This window comes from Meles meles, chromosome 14 (genome assembly GCF_922984935.1).
Source record: "Meles meles chromosome 14, mMelMel3.1 paternal haplotype, whole genome shotgun sequence".
NCBI classification, from domain to species: domain Eukaryota; kingdom Metazoa; phylum Chordata; class Mammalia; order Carnivora; family Mustelidae; genus Meles; species Meles meles.
Window position 1 is genome coordinate 10591871 of NC_060079.1, and position 19173 is coordinate 10611043.

The 19173-nt window shown below is 38.4% G+C and overlaps 1 protein-coding gene across 5 annotated transcripts in view; it reads left to right on the forward strand.

Moving 5' to 3' along the window:
* Positions 1 to 13805, forward strand: part of PAN3 (poly(A) specific ribonuclease subunit PAN3) — a 132924-nt gene extending 119119 nt beyond the window's left edge. For 3 of the 5 annotated variants that reach the window (XM_046028244.1, XM_046028243.1, XM_046028245.1), the window contains 4 exons: positions 184 to 313; positions 779 to 843; positions 8334 to 8472; positions 10855 to 13805. In XM_046028244.1, the coding sequence (XP_045884200.1) occupies positions 184 to 313; positions 779 to 843; positions 8334 to 8472; positions 10855 to 10995 (475 nt within the window). In that variant the 3' untranslated portion in view covers positions 10996 to 13805. The remainder of the gene's footprint in view (positions 1 to 183; positions 314 to 778; positions 844 to 8333; positions 8473 to 10854) is intronic. The other 2 variants (XR_006821488.1, XR_006821489.1) reach the window with 2 other exon arrangements.
* The last annotated feature ends 5368 nt before the right edge of the window (positions 13806 to 19173 follow it).

Below are 19173 nucleotides of genomic sequence, written 5' to 3' on the forward strand. Positions count from 1 at the left end.
GAGCCACCCAGGCGCCCGGGAAATCATTAAGTCTTACAAGTGAACTTGATTTGCATGAAAAAAATGTTTTCGAGTTTATGTAAACTAATACGATGGTAGCTGCGACAGCTATGTGGTTGTGGGTTGTGTTGTTCTTTAAATTACGTGTTTGGCATTCAAGTGATTCTTCTTTATCTTCACCAGGTATTTGTTGACTGACCAAAACAGGATGCGAAGTGTAAATGACATCATGCCCATGATTGGTGCTCGATTTTATACTCAATTGGATGCTGCTCAAATGAGAAATGATGTCATAGAGGAAGACCTTGCAAAGGTAATGATCTAGTTACAAAAAGATATACACACTCGGCACCTGTATGTGTAGAGAGATAGAAAACATAGTAATTTCTGTGCTAAGTATAGGACATAATTGGCTAAGACCATTTGCAGATATATTTGTCCAAACTTAAGGTTCAGTATTTTGATTTCTTATGTCCTCTGGGCAATTTTTTTTCTCTTCATGATTTTGCTATAGTCAGTTGACATAGTCTTGATGTTGTTTTTCATGTATGTTACTTTAACCGTTCTTAAAAATGCCCAGCTGTATGATCTTCTTGAATATTACTGTTGAATGAAATAGAAATATTATATTCAAAACTATAACCAAAAGGTGGGGATTTTATGATTTAGTATTTATTGTGTAAAGGTAATATTGGTATAGGATACCAGTTTTGTAAAATTTTGCTTTTATATTCAGTTAGCTGGAATATTAATACTCTCTTTTCAAAATGTTTTATAGGAGGTTCAAAATGGAAGACTGTTTAGGCTTCTAGCAAAATTGGGAACAATCAATGAGAGGCCGGAGTAAGGATTTTCAGTATTTTACAATATATTTTCAATCAAGGGTGCTAACAGGAATGTGTTTTCCTTAATCTTACTGGTTTTATTTGGAAAAAGAGAAAAATTCTCATGTGAAGTGACCTTAAGCCTGCTGTGGTAGCAATTAGGATGCTGCTTTTTAACTATAGCCTAGATGTGGTTGTTCTTAGGGATTCCACACACATACACATACAGAAAAGATACTGTTAGAACTCTCTGTTGTGGTTTATACAGGAGGGAACATTTTATGACAGTCAGTACTGCTTCTATCCGGTCTCCTTTTTTTTTTTTTTTAAGATTTTTATTTATTTATTTGACACAGAGAGAAAGATCACAAGTAGGCAGAGAGGAGGAAGCAGGCTCCCTGCTGAGCAGAGAGTCCAATGTGGGGCTCGATCCCAGGACCCTGGGATCATGACCTGAGCCGAAGGCAGAGGCTTTAACCCACTGAGCCACCCAGGTGCCCCTATCCCGTCTCCTTTTTGAAGTGTGGTCAGTTGAGTTTACCATAGGCAGATTAGAGACTTCAGACTGTTCTAATTGTTGCATGCCCCCTGTCTTCTATTGAAGGGCATTATTTATAGCCATCATATCAATGACACCACCACCTTACATTATTTGTCATTTAGTTCTGCCTCATTTGCAGGTTAGAGTTACCATATGTTCAAGAAAGAAGTAGAGTTGATGTCCGTACTAAGTCGTAACTGTCCAGGACAGGTGGAACAGTATTATAGCTGTTGTCATGTAGTGTAAGTGATGGTACGGGAACATTACCTCTGTTAATAGGGATAGATGATACATAAATATTTCTTGAGGGAGTTTTTTTGACCACAGAATTCACGTTCACTTCCCTTTCTTCGAAGTTAAAAAGAAAAACTCAATTAGTTTTTTTTTTTAATTTTTTATTTATTTCTTATTTTTTTTATACACATATAATGTATTATTAGCCCCAGGGGTACAGGTCTGTGAATCGCCAGGTTTACACACTTCACAGCACTCACCATAGCACATACCCTCTCCAATGTCCATAACCCCCTTCCCCCTCTCCTAACCCTCCCTTCCCCCAGCAACCCTCAGTTTGTTTTGTGAAATTAAGAGTCACTTATGGTTTGTCTTCAATTAGTATTTTTCATGATAATTTTTCTAAATGAAGAGAAGATGACATTAGGGGAAAAAAACTTCTAGCTGTTTCTTCTGGCATTTATTTATTTAAAAATTGATATGCTTATAGTACTATTTCTTGATATTTTTCCCCCCAGTAATTTAACCCAGCTAATGACTTCATCGTATGAAAGATGAGGAGGGTTTGTCTTTCATACCCCTTCCCTTAACCAAACACACACATATCCAAACACACACACAAGTATGCACGTTCTACCACTTAGTCCATAATTTTGAGTTAAATCTTCATTCAGTGTTGACATCAGTGTGGCAGGGTAAATTTGTTCATCGTTGCACCACATAGTAAACCATGACTATGTTTTCTTTCTTTTGTATTTTGTTGTTTTTTTTTTTTTAATTTTTTTTTCCTGGGGTTATTAATTGTCTTATATAGAAAACTAAGCAAATGAAAAAATATTGACCACCAGTTTATTCCAGACTCACTGCCACAGTTATGAAACACCTTTTCATATGGTCAAAAATAGGTAACCTATCAGCTCCTTTTTTTTTCTCCCCCTTAGAGAAATTGCCCCTGGAGCCTCTGTCCTTCTGTTCCTATCTGGGCTGGTTGCGCTTTAAGCCTGCTCACACTTAACACTTTAGAACTGGAGCTTCCCTTCACTATTATCCTGGGAGTTCTCATTGCCTCTCCCTTTGTGTTGTATACCTTGTCTCTTGCCTTTTTCCTTGGTTTATTCTTTTGATTTATTGGAGCACGTCCTCCTGTAGCTTCCTGAGAAAGGTGAGTTTTTTTAATCTTTTTAAGTCTGAAAATATCTTTATTCTGTTTTTACACTTTATTGATAGTATGAGTGAGTATAGAATTCTAGATAGTCCTCAGAAAATTCTTTTTATTAATTAAGTCTTTTGAAGAGATTAATATGAACCAGTTTTTTGAAAAGCAGAAAAGGGTTTGCAGTGAAAAAAATCTTCTACTTTTAACGTCCCCAGTCTTTCCACTTTCTCCCACTAATCCTTATTTTATCTAAAGATTTCTGAGTTACAATGATATATTCTAATCTCCCTCCTCCCCCTTTTTAAGATATACAAATTGTAGACCATGCATAGTGTTCTGTATGTTGCTTTTTCCTCCTAACTGTAGTTTGGAAATCTTTTTGTTCAGGTATGTTTCGCATATACCAAACACTATTCTCAGTAGTTTACAAATATGACCTAACCTTACTCCTCGTAACAACCTTGTGGTGCAGGTACCATTAGTATTCCCACTTAACAGAGATATTTGGGCATAAAGAGGTTAAAAACTGGGCGCCTGGGTGGCTCAGTCAGTTAAATGTCTACCTTCAGCTCAGGTCTTGATCCTGGAGTCGTGGGATCAGGTACCATGTCGGACTCCCTGCTCACGGGGGAGTGTGCTTTTCCCTTTCCCTCTGTCCCTCTCCCCTGCTCCTGCTCTCGCTCACTCTCATTCTCTCTCAAATAAATAAAATCTTTTTTTTAAAAGTTAAATACCTTTAACGGGGTCACATCATTAGTGAGTATATGAGCCAGAATTTGAATCCAGACAGTATGGTTCCGGAGTCCATGCTCTTAACCTAATGCTCTGCTTCTGTAATCTGTATAGCTATGTAATAGTCCACTCTGTGGATACACCGTAATTTATTTCTCCAGTTCCTTATCAATAGACATTTGAGTTGTTTTCAGTGTTTTGCTAGCATAAACAGTCTGCAGGGACTGACTTAAGCATGCTTAGTTTTATATGTGTGTGGATACAGGCCCAGTTGTGATTGTTAGGCTTGTGGTTGTGTGACTGTAGACAGAAGGGTTTCCCAGTGTATGAGGCATGAAAGCCTTTGACAGCAATACTTTTTCAGCCTGTGGATTTTTGTCAACCTGTTAGATGAGAGATTGAATCTCAGTGCAGTTTTATTTTGTATTAACCTTTACGAGCATGTTGCCTGTCGTTTTTATGTTTTTGACCCATTTCTCTTCCTTTTTCTGTCCATATCCTTGGTTCATTTTTATTTTCAGTTGAATTGTCTGTCTTTTTGATGTATATAAGTTAGAGAGAGTTATCCTTTGTGATCATTTTCTTTTTAGTTTGTCATTTTTCTTTTGACTCTGCTCAGTTTTTTTCCATGCAGACATTTATATATGTAGTCTTAATTGATCAAACTTCTCTTATGCTTTTGGATTTTGAATCATAGAATGGAGAAAGGCCTTTTGTACTCCCACTATTTTAAAGGAATTACCTCATGGTTTTTTCCTAGAGTACTTATGGTTTTACTTTTTTTCATATTAAATTTTTATATATGTGGAATTTATATAGGGTGTAAGGTATGTATTCAGCTCCTCTACCCTTTCCCCTCAGAAGACTACCCAGTAGCCCAAAAGTTATTTATTGCGTAGTCTAGCTTTTCTGAGCTGTTTTAAGGCAGCACTTCTTTCACATTAGTCTTTTAATGACTGTTGTTCTAAAATCTGGTAGGTGCTAGTTCTTTCTTATCTCCATTTCATTGCCTGTTATTTGTTTTCCTAAAACGGCTTAATTTTCTATATAAGTTCTACAATCAGCTTTTTTGCTTTAAAAAAATCAGTAAACCTGATGGTATTTTTTTTGAGAAGTTAACGTGTTCATTAATAAACTCAAGGAGCATTTGTGTTTATAGATGTTGAGTTTCTTAACTAAGGTAATAGTATGTCATCATACTTGTTAACGCCTACTTTACTATTCTTAAATGCTGAAGTTGTTCCTTATGTTGTTGTAGCACACTAAGTTTACTAGGTGTTTTTTTCTTGTTGCTATTGTAAATGCGAACCTCCCACCCATTCTTTCTTCTTAATCTAGTCTAATCTTCTCAATCTAATAAATTCTTAGATTGCTTATTACCGGGACACATAAAAATTACTGATTTCTGTACATTTTGTACCCTGGTATCTTAATGTTTCACTAGATTTTCTTGGGTTTCTTAGATACATAGTCCTATCTCCAAATATAGTTACATTTCCTCCTTCCTAATTTCTATACTGTTGGGTCCGTGATTAAAGGAGCAAGACAAAGCGAAGGTGAAGCAAAGCTTTATTTCTGCAAGCATTGAGAATCAAACTGACCTGCCAGGACCACGCCTCATACAGAGAGCGCGACCCCTCCCTGCCTCACAGACTAACCTTTAGAGAGCAAAGGCGATGTGGTTGGGCCTGACCACACACAGGTGGCCAGTGAAATCGTAACACAGAGAAAGCTGCATAGTCATGCTAGGTCACACACGGGTGACCAGTTGTACTACAGTTCACCCCGTAGTAGCTATTTGAATTAGCCTATCACCTTAGTCAGAATGGCAGCCCGGTCAGGGCCCGTTCTCCTTGGTAGCTAAGGAGACAGTATGCACGTTTTACTGATTGGATGTCTCCACCTGATCTGAACTCATCCCTGCATTTGGGCTTTTATCTCCACCTGACCTGACCCACCCTTGTATTTGGGCTTTGTTACCTGGGACTGGTTTCCCGACTTGCTTTTAAGTAAGTTCCACTGGGGGCCGGGGGTGGGGTGCAGGGTCAATTTAAGTTACTGCATAAACAACAAAGTGGGGGTTCGACCGAGGTGGGGCCGCTCTGGCTAAATAGGCCCCTACAGTACTTTTACTTTCTCTGAAGTGATTGTGTTAGCTAGTGTTAGCTAGTACATAGTTAAGTAATACGAATGATAATTTCTGTCAAAATTTGAAGCATTGCACCATTGACTTTTAACTTCCAGATTCAAAGCCATTTTCTTTTCAAACCCTTGCCCTTCCCCTGTACTTTTAGAATCTTTATCAATGATGTTCAGAAATTCACAGCGATTTGCCTTGGTATGCCGTGTTGATTCATTTTGATGAAGTAACAGGTATCCAGACCCTTTTAATAATTGGAAACTGATGTCTTCAGTTCTTCATTGTTTCTTTGATAATTTCACCCTTTGGAATTTCCATTGCTCAGATGATAGACCATGACAGTTGATTTTCTAATATTCTCTACTGTTTTCTTTATTGTATCTTTTTGTTCTACTTTCTAGTTAATTATCTCAATTTATTTTGTCTAAAAATAAGTTTTTTTTTCTAATCTGTGTATTTTTAAGTTTCTGCTGTCATATTTTTAATTTTCAAGAACTTTCTGTTCTCTAAATGTTTGTCTTACAGCATCTAATTCTTGTTTCTCTGAGACTCTCAGTCAAAGATTTTTGGTTAGGTTTTGTTTTGTTCTAAGTTCTGTTCCTTGCAATATCTCATAGGAATCAAGATTTTGTTTTGTTTTGTTCATTTTCCAAAGGATTTCTGATCCTTGGCTGTTCATTCATATTTAAATGACCTTTTTCAGGGTACCCAGCTGGCTCAGTCAGAAGAGCATGTAACTCTTGATCTTGGGGTTGTAAGTTTGATTCCTACATTGGGTGTGGAGATTACTAAAAATATAAGTGAATAAACTTTTTTAAAAATGACCTTTTTCATCTAAAAAGCTAACGGGAAGGTCCTTGCGGGGTCAGGGATTGTAGAATGTATGGCAAAGTAGTGTGATGTTGTTATGTAGAATTTTTGCTTGTTTTTGGTAGGTTCTTAAATGTCAGAATTTCTGTTGGACAAGTTCATATCCAGAAAAAAAATGTTCAGCCTTTGTCTGTAGTGTAAACCCAGAGTCTAACTTTGGGTAGCCAAAGTAAAAGGAAAGTGTTGGTTAAATAGTCTCGGCCACCATCTCTTGCTCTTCATGGCATCCTCGAGGCTGGAACTTCTTTGTTCACCCTGTCTAGAAAGATTTCTGGTGCCTTTTCTGGCAAATTTCTGCAAAGCAGAAGTGGAGGCAGGGATGAAAAAGAGGTTATTTATTTGTTATTTATAGAACTTTTCATCAGTTCTGCCATTTCCAGCTTTAGTTTATACCTACGCTCTCATTGGTACCAGTGATTTCCCTTCCTGGGCCTCACTGGTCTGGCCTGCTTTTGTGGCTTCCCCTTTTTGTGTGTGCCTTCTATAGCATTCGAGTTCAGTTTTTTCAAGTCAGCTGATCATACCACTTACCTCTTTTTCACCTTCCAATTTTTTCTTCTGTTGTTGCTCCTGCTCACTTTGTCATTGTGTGTTTATTATATCCCTTTTTAGACATTTATTGTCAGTTTGGTGGGGTTTTGAAACGGAATGGAGATAAATGGGTGTGTTTAATTAGCATTTTAATTGAAAGTCCCTAGAGTGATCTTTGCAAAACTCATATGATTGTGTTTCAACCATGTGGTAGGCTTTCCATTTTGTTTTTAGAAGACAAGCCTGTTTGTTTGTTTTTTCCCCCCAGACCTAGTTTTTTAACCGAGACTGCATAATCTGATCTCTCCCTTCCTGTCTTTGCTTCAAATTTTTTTTTTCTTCTAAGTTTCTCCTCCCGCCCTTGCCTTCTCTCCCCCTTTGTTCTTGTCTTTTCTCTTCCCTCTCCTTGCTCTTATTCTCTGTCTCTCCCTTGGCCTCTTTCATTTCCCACCCCCAACCGCATCCAGCATGGATCTTTGCTGAGTTTCTGAAGTGCTACATGCTCTGTTCTTTGCAAATACTGCTGCCTCTGACCAGGACCTACTTCCTCTGGGAAGAGCATCCACTGCTTCCTGTGGAAACCTTTCCTTGCCTTCCCAGATGAATTCATGTTTCTGTTGCATACCATTTCCCTTTCTCTTGATGGCGTTACCTCAGTATGCAACTTTCTTTGCTTATTTGAACATCTGTTTTCCTCACTAGACCTTGAGTTCCAGAGGTCACTGGAAAGTGACAGTGGTCGTTTTGACCAGATGATCACTGTCACTATTCTCTAGTTCTTGTTTTTGTTTCCTTAAACATTTCTCTATTTTATGCTTACCAGTAAAGTTGAACACGTATCTGATCATATCTCTCTGCTCCATATCCTAAAGGTGAGAGGAGGAAAAGAATCTCTTGAAACCTATTTCTAAAGATCTTTTAAGACATTTTCTTTTTCCTCCATTTTATCTAATGGTAGGAGCTTAAATAAGAAAGTGATTATAAAATAGGAGTGTGTAAGGGATGATTGCCTTTGAGACTTAGAAACTGATATTCGTATATTTTCATGTGTGAAATTATTTTTAAAAAATTTAGCAATCTGAACATAAAATTTGAAAACAAAATTTTTTTAGCCTCCCTTTAACTTCAGAAGGATTAACAAAATAAATCACACACACACACACACATACACACACACACACCCCACCCACCCTACTTCCTTATCAGAGAAAACAAGAAAAATAAACTAGTCCGGAGTCTGAAGAATCAACATGGCCATGTGGTAGACAGCATGGGTTATTGAGGTAAAATATTACCTTTCCCCAGGTTTCAGAAGGATCCTACCTGGTCGGAGACTGGAGACCGTTATCTTTTGAAACTCTTTAGGGATCATCTTTTCCATCAGGTGACAGAAGCAGGTGCTCCTTGGATTGACCTCAGTCATATCATTTCTTGTCTTAACAAGGTAATTTGTATCTGGATTTTTAAGATCACAATGCCATCTACAATTTTCAGAGTTGCAAATACTAAGAGACTTAAATGTAGATGTATTCTACTCCAGCCTAGAAGATATTTTATTAATAATTACCAGGTATATCTACTTAATAACAATTTCTAGACTAGGCAGGTTTTTTAACATCAACATGAATAATTATAGTATTTTTCATTGTGGATCTTTTCATTGTGATAAAATGTCGCAAAAGCAATGGGTGGGAAAAACAAAAATAGTTTTATATTGAAAAAATTTTAAAAAGTTGAATTCCTTTTAAGTCATCGTGAGTGTTGTTGAATGTCCTACATGTTATCTGTTCATTTACTGTGAACTGTGGGCATAGTAATCCAGTGTTATGATAGAAAAAGCACAGTAGGCCCAGCGCTCTTAAGTGGAGAATGAGGCGAGTAGATGGACTTCCGTGGATGGAGATCCGTCAGTTCATTTGAGACGTGAGCTTTGTGTTTTTGAAAGGGCTAGGAGACAGTTTACAAAGGAAGGAAGGAATACATTTTCCTTACGAATTGCTTGGAATCAGAGTGTAGAACAGGTCTCCAGAAGTAAATAAATCCTAGTCTTTGTATAGGTTTATATCTAAATCTCAGGGGTTGTTGGCAGACTGGGGCCTGACAGCCTGTATTTGTAGAGTGCATAACCTGAGAATGGTATTGATATAATTTTTAGAACATTGTAAAACAAACAAACAAAAAACCAAAAGCAAAACTAAGAATATGTGACAGAGATTCCACGGCCCTGAAATTTAAGGCATTTACTATCTGGCCATCTTTATGGAAACCATTTGCTGACCCCGGTCTGAACTGCCCCTAAATTACAAGTACTAAAGGAAAGACCTACCATGGCACAGAATGTAGAGCTGGTAATGTACAGCGTGCCAACTCTTCAGGGAATCTTCAGGGAAAACATGGTTTTGTATGTTTGTTTGTTTGTTTGTTTGTTTAGGCATGACTTTGCCTTGCTGGAACTTCTTACAACTCTTTGAAAAGAGTATTGTCTGTAATCTACACTAAGACAGTAATTAAACTAATCCAGTACGACTTACACATTTATTTGCTCTTTCCCTTAAGGGGAAGACATTTTTCCTGAAAGTACTGAGTGAAGAACAATTGTCCTGGATTTTAGAAGATAGTACGCACAGTAGCAAAGTGCCGGTGACTGCAGTGTGCGGCACTGGGGTAGACCGGCTGGCAGAGCCCGTGAAACAGCCGTGGACACATACCCTAAGTGAAGAGTGTTGAATGACTAATAGGATAATCGATAACGTGAAGAAAATTCCATTTCATTTCACAAAGTAGCTAGTAGTAAATAAAATTTATCCCAAACCTGGAAGTATGATAATTTTCTAAGTCTGGAAAGAGTGTAATAAATTAAAAGAGATGGATGGCCATATTGATGATATAAAAAATTAAAATCTTACATAGCATATTTTGGTAGAAATTATGACAGATTAACTTAAAATGATTTGGAAGTTTGAGCCTTCAGAGTTAGTAAATTTTAAACATTTTAATGAATGACTTAATGAAAAAGGAAGGAAAAATGTACACCAAAAACTAACCAGGAAAAGTAAAAACCGTAACAGATAAGTTATTTGATGGACTAAGGATTAGTGTGTATGCTTTATAAAGACCTCATTAAAATACCTACTACCAGATCTTGACCGCTAAGTGGGTAAAGATGGTAAACTGGCACTCCTACAGTGGAAATAACACAAATCAACATAGGAAAACATTTGGTATAACATTCATTAAAAAAATGTGAATAAAAATAGCAAGGCATGCACTTGATATGGAATTGCTCATAAATTGGTACAATTCATAAATCACTGGTTTCTGATACCCTTTGGAAAACAATTTAGCTGTATGTATTAAGCTATAAAATTACCTACCTTTTGATTCAGTGTTTATATTTTTAATTATCTCTTCAAAGGAAGTAATTATTCAGAAGAAAAAAATTAAGTAGATGAATATGTTCATTGCTCTATAATTTGACACAAAAAAGTTGGAAGATACTGGGGTTCCTTGTGGGACTCTTGATCTCAGGGTCGTGAGTTCAAGCCCCATGTTGGGTTTAGAGCTTACTTTAAAAAAAAAGGAAGGAATAATGACATGATGGAATATAATGCAGATAAGAACTAAGCATGAAAGATAGGTGGAAACATCCGAGTTGAGGGATGTGCATGCTGATCGGTAATGTAAAATGCTTACGTATATCTAGATGGGAATATGACAGAAATTTTTAAAATATTCATCAGGGCTGCAAAAGTCGTGCTAAAATAGATACAGTGGATTATCCTCTGCCCAGTATGAACTGCCCAGTTTGTGTGTCTGTCTGTTTCAGCTAGATGCTGGTGTGCCAGAGAAAATAAGCCTCATTTCCAGAGACGAGAAGAGCGTACTTGTGGTGACTTACAGTGACTTAAAGCGCTGCTTCGAAAACACTTTCCAAGAACTGATTGCAGCTGCGAATGGTCAGTTGTAGTATTTGCTGAAAAAGCACGCAGGACATGGCTGAGGACCTTAACCGAGAGCAAATTGCACTACAGCTGAACTGTTCTCATCCTCTCATTTCACATTTGGGAAACAAACAAGAGATGAGCAAAGCTGCTTGCACTTCAGTCAGGTACACTGTTACTTGAAAGGAAGAATGTTTCACTTATCCTAGAGCTGTGGCTGCCATTGGGGCCATATCTGTGAAGAATTTATTTTAGATGAAGGGGCACCATTAGGTGAATGGTGTTCCTGCTTTTGTTTTCTTCCACTTGTATATGCACTAATTTTAATTTTTTAAAGACTTTTTTCTGATCTTTGAACTTTTGCCACATTGTATACTTACTTATTAAGGGAAACTATTTGCAAGGACATTTTTGGGAAACAATGCTGGGCAGCGTTTTTGTCACTGAGGGTTGCAGAATTTGCTCTTTTGGGGATGGGTTGCCCTGAATAACATAATGGACCAGGTAAATAATTTCACAGAAGTACAGTATAGTGTATAATTCTTGTAAGAGTATTGTATGCAAGCTCTGTATGCCACCCACACTGTTAGTTCCAATGAAGATTTTTGGGTTTTTCTTGTTTTGTTTTGTTTTGTTTTGTTTTTAAGAACACACAAAGAGAGATCAGTGAGTTGTTTGAATTCCCCCATCAGTAGATGTAAATCCTTTCTGAGTGAGGATTGGATAAACAGGAACTTAAGGAGCACGTAAAGCTCTTTGCTCCAAATTCAAACAGAGTCTTTTTTTAAAAAAGCTGTTTCCCTGCTTGCCAGATATATTTACATTTATGCAGTTTTTTTAATAGAAAAAAAAAATTCTGATAAAGGCCTGAAGGTCAGGAGTATATTGCTTTAGATTCTTTCCAGTTCGCTTTTTTTGTATAAAGTTCTGTTCTTTGAACCACAGCTTTATTATGGTACTTTACACTGGACACAGACACAGAGACACTGTTCAGAAGGTGAACTAAACACAGCAGTGGTCTGGCATCAAGAGCTTTCTGAAGTTTTACAGCCTGCGTCTGGAGGGATAACGATCTGCTGTGCCTTTGCAGTCACTGCTTAGCCCAAAGTAACAGTACTTTTGATAATGACTTCACTCTGGGGGGTATTCCTGAATAAGTCAATCTCAAAAGTTTGGAATTTTCCTCTTCTTAACTTTCGTAATATTTGGACGTGCAGTTGTCGCCAAACTTGGGTATTCATGGAATTTCTAGTTAATGAAATACCTATACTTTGATACTGAAGACTGCCAAATACATAGGAATTTTCTTTCACAAAAAAACAGTAATGAAGACTCTATCTCCTTTCCCAGCACTGAATGTTTTACTAGCACTGGGTGCTCACCATGCAACTATGAAGAAGATGTGGAAACTCAAAGGGTCAGGAAAGACTTCCAAGCACTTGCAACTGATGTTACGGTCTTCAATTTTAATAATTATACATATTTGTAGTTTTCAGAGAAGTTTTTAATATTTCTCTGTCCACTTTTTATAAGCTTTAAAATGATTTTCTCTGCCTTGAGATTTGCATCAAGAAAAAACACCTCTCCTCACCTGAAAGCTTTGAAGACTGAAGACGCGCTTTACACATTCGAACAAGTGTGTTTGAGCCCACGTTTGGTAGCGTCAGTTGTTGAGTTAAAAAGAAAATCGATTATTGCATTTGATCTGGATGGATTTTAAAAGAACATAATGTTCAATATTCAAAGGATAATTAACATTTGCCACCATAATGTTCTTTTTTATGTAAAAGGAACAAGAACTTGGAGACATTAACATGCAAAAGTCTTTTATCATTAGCTCCTGTATTTGAGGAAGAGCAGCTGTCTTTTTATATGTTTTTTGACAAATCATATTGTAATTCTTTTGTACAAAAAAGAACTACTTGTATTCTAGAAGAAATATGAAATGCTTAATTTATAAGCGGGCTGGAGATTTTTTCCAATATTGTTTTCTTTGAAAATGAAAGGGGATCATCTTTTTTAGTTTTGGGGTCTGGGAACTTTTTGAAAATTTAATTTGTGGACCAATGTTTTGTGAAAGCTAAGGAAGGGCAGGGGTAAAATAGGGCTTGAATTTCTCATCCTGTATAGACCAGCAAACTTCCCTCTGCAAGGCAGGTTCAAATCACAAACCCAAGAATGTTTGCATCCTAAGTGCTAGTTTGCTTCAGCCCCTAGTAACCTCAGGACTTGGTTTGAATATAAAGGTAGACAGCTGATATGTTTTCATGAGTAAATATTGTTGGCCAGAAAACAGATGGTGTCAGGTAATACATATTTTTTTTAAGCTTTGTTTTATATTTATTTTTCATTTAGTTTTTATTGGGAATGGTTTTCAGTAGAACTCTTAGTTCTGCTTAGGTGTTTTTTGGGGGAGCCCTCTTTTCCATAGTGTAATTCCATTTAAGAGGTTGTCTAAAAGATAGTCTTTTTAATTCATAGGAAGATTTAAATATCTGAGAATAGTCAAATTAAGGATATAAACTTCCCATATCTTCTGTTATGACAGATCAAAGCACAGAAAGGACAACCCTTGAAATCATGTAACGTTGGTCATTTCATTTTTTTGTACCTATTTTAAATTCTGTTAGTGTATTTACTTCATTGTAAATATTTTTGAGGGTACCTTTGTATTTTGCTTTTGACCTTGGTTCTGTGGTTTGGATGTCAACAACTTCCCTAAAAAGCACCAGTATGTTAAGTTCTGATGTCATGATCCCATGTGGGTTATTCATCTTTAATCCTGTTTTCAGTCTCTATGTGTACAGCCGTATTTTTAATAAAGAATTACAGAGAAGTTTATCGTTTTTTTGGTACCAGTTTATTTAACAAGATGATGTTTGCCTGATGATCGAGATTTCAAAGGCTGAATACTGCCAGTGAGTTTGGAGGAATTGTTGGTGGCATGTTCATTCATTAATTTACCAACTATCTGTGAAATGCCTACTTGGATCTATTCTCGGTACTAAAAATGCAGATGTGAGTGCTTGTTATTCATGAAGTGCATAGTTATACTCAAACATTTTTTTTAAGATTTTCTTTACTTATTTGACACAGAGAGAGATCACAAGTAGGCAGAGAGGCAGGCAAAGAGAGAGTATACTCAAACATTTCTATATAAGACCTGGCTTTTACAATGTAGTTGAAGAAAAAGACTTACTTATGTGAAAGGCTAGCTAATGGTAGGTGGCTAGCCTTCGATTCAGTACTTCAGTAATTTACTGTTTAGGTATACGTCTTCCAGAAACATTATTCAGAATGTAAGAGTAGATTTCAAGAATGGCAAAGATGTTAACATTTGTTGACTCAGAGTACCTAGTGTTTATTTCCTGTACATTTGAAAAGTTAAAAAATACAGAATAGAGGGTAATAAGGGACTTGAGGCCCAGGTGAAGGGTAACTAGAGTAAAGAGGAAGGAGGGATTATTTTCACTGAAGAAACTGTTGAGTTGCTTGTAGAAATTCAGAGAGAGGGAGAGAATAAGTGTAGAAGGTCCTTGTGGGGAAAACAAACAAGCAAACATGGATTTGATGGCAAATTAAAATGACCATTGGTGGTTCATCGGGAAGAGAGACTAGTCTGTCTAGAATAGGGGATGTTTTGGGGGGGTCTTTTAGATTTAAATTTCATAAGAGAAAACATTGAATATACTGTTAAAGCTAGGCCAATGTTAACATCTCCTACACTCTGGTGAATGGACATACACACCAGTTTATTAGTTACATCTCCTGTGCTCTGAATAGTCGAAAACAGGCGTTTCCCTCCACCTTGAGCAATTGCGCTCTTAGGGGTGCATCTGGAAAATATCTTTCGTATAAGTGTGGGGGAAGGGGCACAGTGCAGAAAGATTTACTTATTTATTTTTTATTTTTTTAAAAGACTTCTTTATTTTTAAAGAAAGAGAAAAAAAGAGAGCATGAATGGGAGGGGCAGAGAGAGAGAGAGAAAATCCCAAGCAGACTCCACACTGAGCGCAGAGCCCGACACGGGGCCCCATCTCACCACCCTGAGACCACAGCCTGAGCTAAAACCAGGAGTTGGATGCTTAACTGACTGTGCCACCTGGGCACCCCAATGAAGAAAGACTTTGAAACCACACGTCTTTAACATTTATTTAAAGTAGTCTGGGGGCGCCTGGGTGGCTCAGTGGGTTAAGCGTCTGCTTTCAGCTTGGGTCTTGATCTCAGGGTCCTGGAATCAAGCCCCACATCGGGCTCTCTGCTCAGCAAGGAGCCTGCTTCCCCCCTCTCTCTCAGCCTTCCTCTCTGCCTTCTTGTGATCTCTGTCTGTCAAATAAATAAATAAAATATTTTTTTAAAAATAAAATAAAATAAAAAATAAAGTAGTCTGTATGATGGTTAAGAAACCAGCTTGCCAGAACAAGCCTGCCTGAGTTCATATAGTGGCTGTACTACCTAGAGCTCTGTGATCTTGGGACACCACCTTCCCACAGTCGAATGATTGGGATTGACTCATTCATTACATATTGAACGCCTGCTAAATGCCAGGCATTGCTTGAGAGGAACCAACAGAACAACTCTGACTACTACAGACAAATATTCCTGCTCTTACAGAGTTTCCACTCTAGTGGGGAGGAGACAAAATACATAGTAGCATAAGCGGTACTAACGGCTATGGAAGGACAGGAAAGTAGGGTAAAAGATGGCAGTGGGGTTACCAGATGTAGCGAATAAAAATAGAGAACACAAAGTTGAATTTGAACTTCAGATAAACCGTGGATGATTTCTTTTTTAGCATACGTATGTCTCAGGCATTGCATGGGGCATACTTGTCTTAAAAAATTAATTTGGGGGGCACCTGGGTGGCTCAGTGGGTTGGGCCTCTGCCTTCGGCTCAGGTCATGATCCCAGGGTCCTGGGATCGAGTCCCGCATCAGGCTCTCTGCTTGACAGGGAGCCTGCTTCCTCCTCTCTCTCTTTCTGCCTGCCTCTCTGTTTACTTGTGATCTCTCTCTGTCAAGTAAATAAATAAAATCTTTAAAAAAAATTAATTTGGTTATATGAAATTTGAATTTGGATATCCCTGAGCTTCATCTTGCAACTTGAGATGCGGGGAATGTGGTGGTGCTGATAGGATTTCCAGCGGGATGATCTGGGTAGTAGCCCTCACCGAGAAGGTGCTAGTCAAGCAGGACTTGAGGTAGGAGCCAGCCACGCAGATCCCTGAGGGGGAAGAACTCAGGGTTGGAATGGAATGGAACTCCAGGCAGAGGGGCCAGTGTGGCTACAGAAGAGGAAGGAAGGGAAGTCAGGTAATGGGGAAGGAGGGTCATGTTTTGGAGACCATTTTAGAGCCATTTTGGCTTTTACTCCCATTGAAAGGAGAAGCTGCAGGAAGCTTTTAAGTGGGAGAAAAACCTGGTATAATTAAAAAGGATCTCTGGTTACTAGTAAGAAGCTCTTGCAGTATTTTGAGCAAAAGATGAAAGGGGTTTGGACTGGAGTGATAGCAGTAGAGGTGGTGTGAAGTGATTCGATTCCAAATATATTTTAAAAGTAGAGCCAAAAAGATGTCCTGATTATTGGATATGGAGGAGAAAAGAAGTCAAAATCACTGTCAAGATTTTGAAGTGATGCTGACAGGAAGGAGGATTCTACTGAATTGAAAGATACTTGGAAACAAAGGTTTCTTTGGAGGGTGGGCAAGAAGGATGGGGAAAGACAATTGCGAGTTTGCTCTGGGGCCTGTTAACGTGTAAGATGTTCGGTACACATTTGTTCTGGTTACTTATTTTGTAATGAATGACTCCAAACTTAGTGGCATAAAAAAACAACCATTTTATTATTCTCAGGAATTCTGTGGGTTAGGAATTTGGACAGGGCACAGCCGGGATGGCTTATCTCTATTCCATTAGGTTCGGGGCCTCTGCTGGGAAAATTCCAGTGGCTGGGGGCTGAAATCATCCGGTCTGGCATTGGGACTGAATGACCTAAAAGCTGGGCTCAGCAGGGGACTGCCAGTGGAAGCACCTATATACGTGGCCCCATCCTGTGGCTCAGCCTTCTCAATTATTGGTGACTGGGTCTCTAGTGGGAGCTTCTGAAGCGTGAGTATACCAGGAGACTCGGAGGGAAAGGGCCTGGTCCCTCCTGACCTCACTTTTGCCACGTTCTGTTGATTACAAGTGAGTCACAAAGGCGTCTCTGATTCTAGGGAAGAGGAATTTGATGGGGAAGTGGCAAGGGCACGTTGCCAAAGGTCATGTGGGATGAGAGATGTTCTTGCCACTATTTTTGGAAAATACAGTCTGCCACAGCACCGGGAGATGTCCGTTTAACACGCAGGTGTGTGTTTGGAGCCTGGGGGACAGATCTGGTCTGTATGTGTAATTTGCAAGTCATCATATAGACATCATCTAAAGTCCTGAGATTGGTTGAGATCATGGAGGGAGTTAGTATAGACGGAAGAGAGGAAAAAGTCTAAGGGCAGAGCCCTAGGGTGACTGGAACAACGTGTAAGAGGGACAGAAATGACGCGTGAATTGGGAAGAAAAGTGTGCAATGTCCTGGAATCAGAGTTAAAACGGGCATTTTCAGGAATAAGGGGCAAGTTGTTGTTGAGTCCAGAAAGACTGAGACTGAAAATTGGCTGTTGGATTTAGCACTTTGCAGATAACAGATACCCTTATCAAGGGCGGTGTCCATGCGTGACTGAAAGCTAGGTTTGAGAGGAGTGAAGAGGTACTTGGTGGGGGAGGGATCATAAAGAGAGACTAACCACCTCAAGGAATTTTGCTGTCAAGAGGAGTAAAGAAATGTATTGGTAGAGGGGAAAGAAGGATGGAGGTTTTTTTTTGTTTTGTAACATGGGAGAGAAAATAGCATGTTTGTCTGGTCTAGTGGGAAAGGGACCAGCTGATGGCCGTGAGGGAGTGCTGTGTTTCTGGAGCCGTGGCCCTGAGCCTAGGAAGGAACCCAGCTGCCTGAGGACGTGTTTCGAACTGGCCATCCAGAAGAGAAGGCTGACTGTGGAGCCCAGGTGCTGGCAGGCAGGTAGACATGACGGTGAGATTTTGAAGCTCTCTTGATTGCTTCAGTCTTCCCATTGATGTGGGTATAACGAATGTTCAAAGCAATCGCGTTGGATTGCTTTGAAAAATGAATGCGTGTATTCCTCTAAGGCACTTAGCATAGTTGCTGGCTCATGAGGTTAATCTATTTTCGTCTGAGATTAAGCCCTTAGTCTTTTTTAAATGTGTCTTCTGTGAAAAGTTTTCATATTAAATGGTTTTTTTTGTTTTAACAATCTCTTATTGAATAATAGCACACACATACACACAGGTTTGCAAATAAGTATGTAACTCTGAATTATCACAAAGCGAACACACCTAGATATCCAGACCGAGAAATAGAACATTTGTGGCATCTAGTTGTTTTTGTTTTGTTTTGTTTTGTTTTGTTTTTTCTCCCTTAAAATATCCTTAGTTCAAAAAATAGAACGCTAGTCATCCCTTTGTCAGAATCCAGGATATTTTTGTAAAATTTACTGGCCTGTGAAACGCAAAAGTCTGGTAATATGTTTAACACTGAGGAGTCCAGTAAACCTTACTGGGCCATCCTTCTGCTGGAAGAAAGAAAAAAACAAAGAAAGAAAGAAAAAAAAAAACCACAACAATTCCCAAAGGTCCTGTAAGTTTCCAGAGTCATGAGAAAATTTTAAAATGATCACGGGACACCAATTCTTTGAGCAATTCTTCAAGTCATGTGCTTCGATGAGTGACTTTACTCTTATGTTATGAAAATCAGTAATATTTTTGAAGGATTTCAGATTCATGAAGATAAAATGCCTCCTGCCCTCTTCAGTTAACTGCACATTTACTGGGATGAGCCATTTTTCCTCTTTCTTGCCTCTGTACCCAAGAGAATCGGCCTGATTTCCCTTACATGTCTCCAGTCTAGTTTCCTCATGATGTTTTTAGGAGGGTGATATAAGACCACTTTCCAAGATGATGTGTTGGTCACTTACGTCTATTAGTGATGATCTGAATTATTTCTCTTTTTAGGATGTAATCCACCAAAAGACAAGCAAAGGACACTTGGCTGGTGTACTTTTCTTAGGGAAGCTCTTGTGTCTGAGGCTTTTGTCTAATTATTTTGTATGGTTCCCTGCATACCACCTGTAATATTCAACCGTAAATGCATGC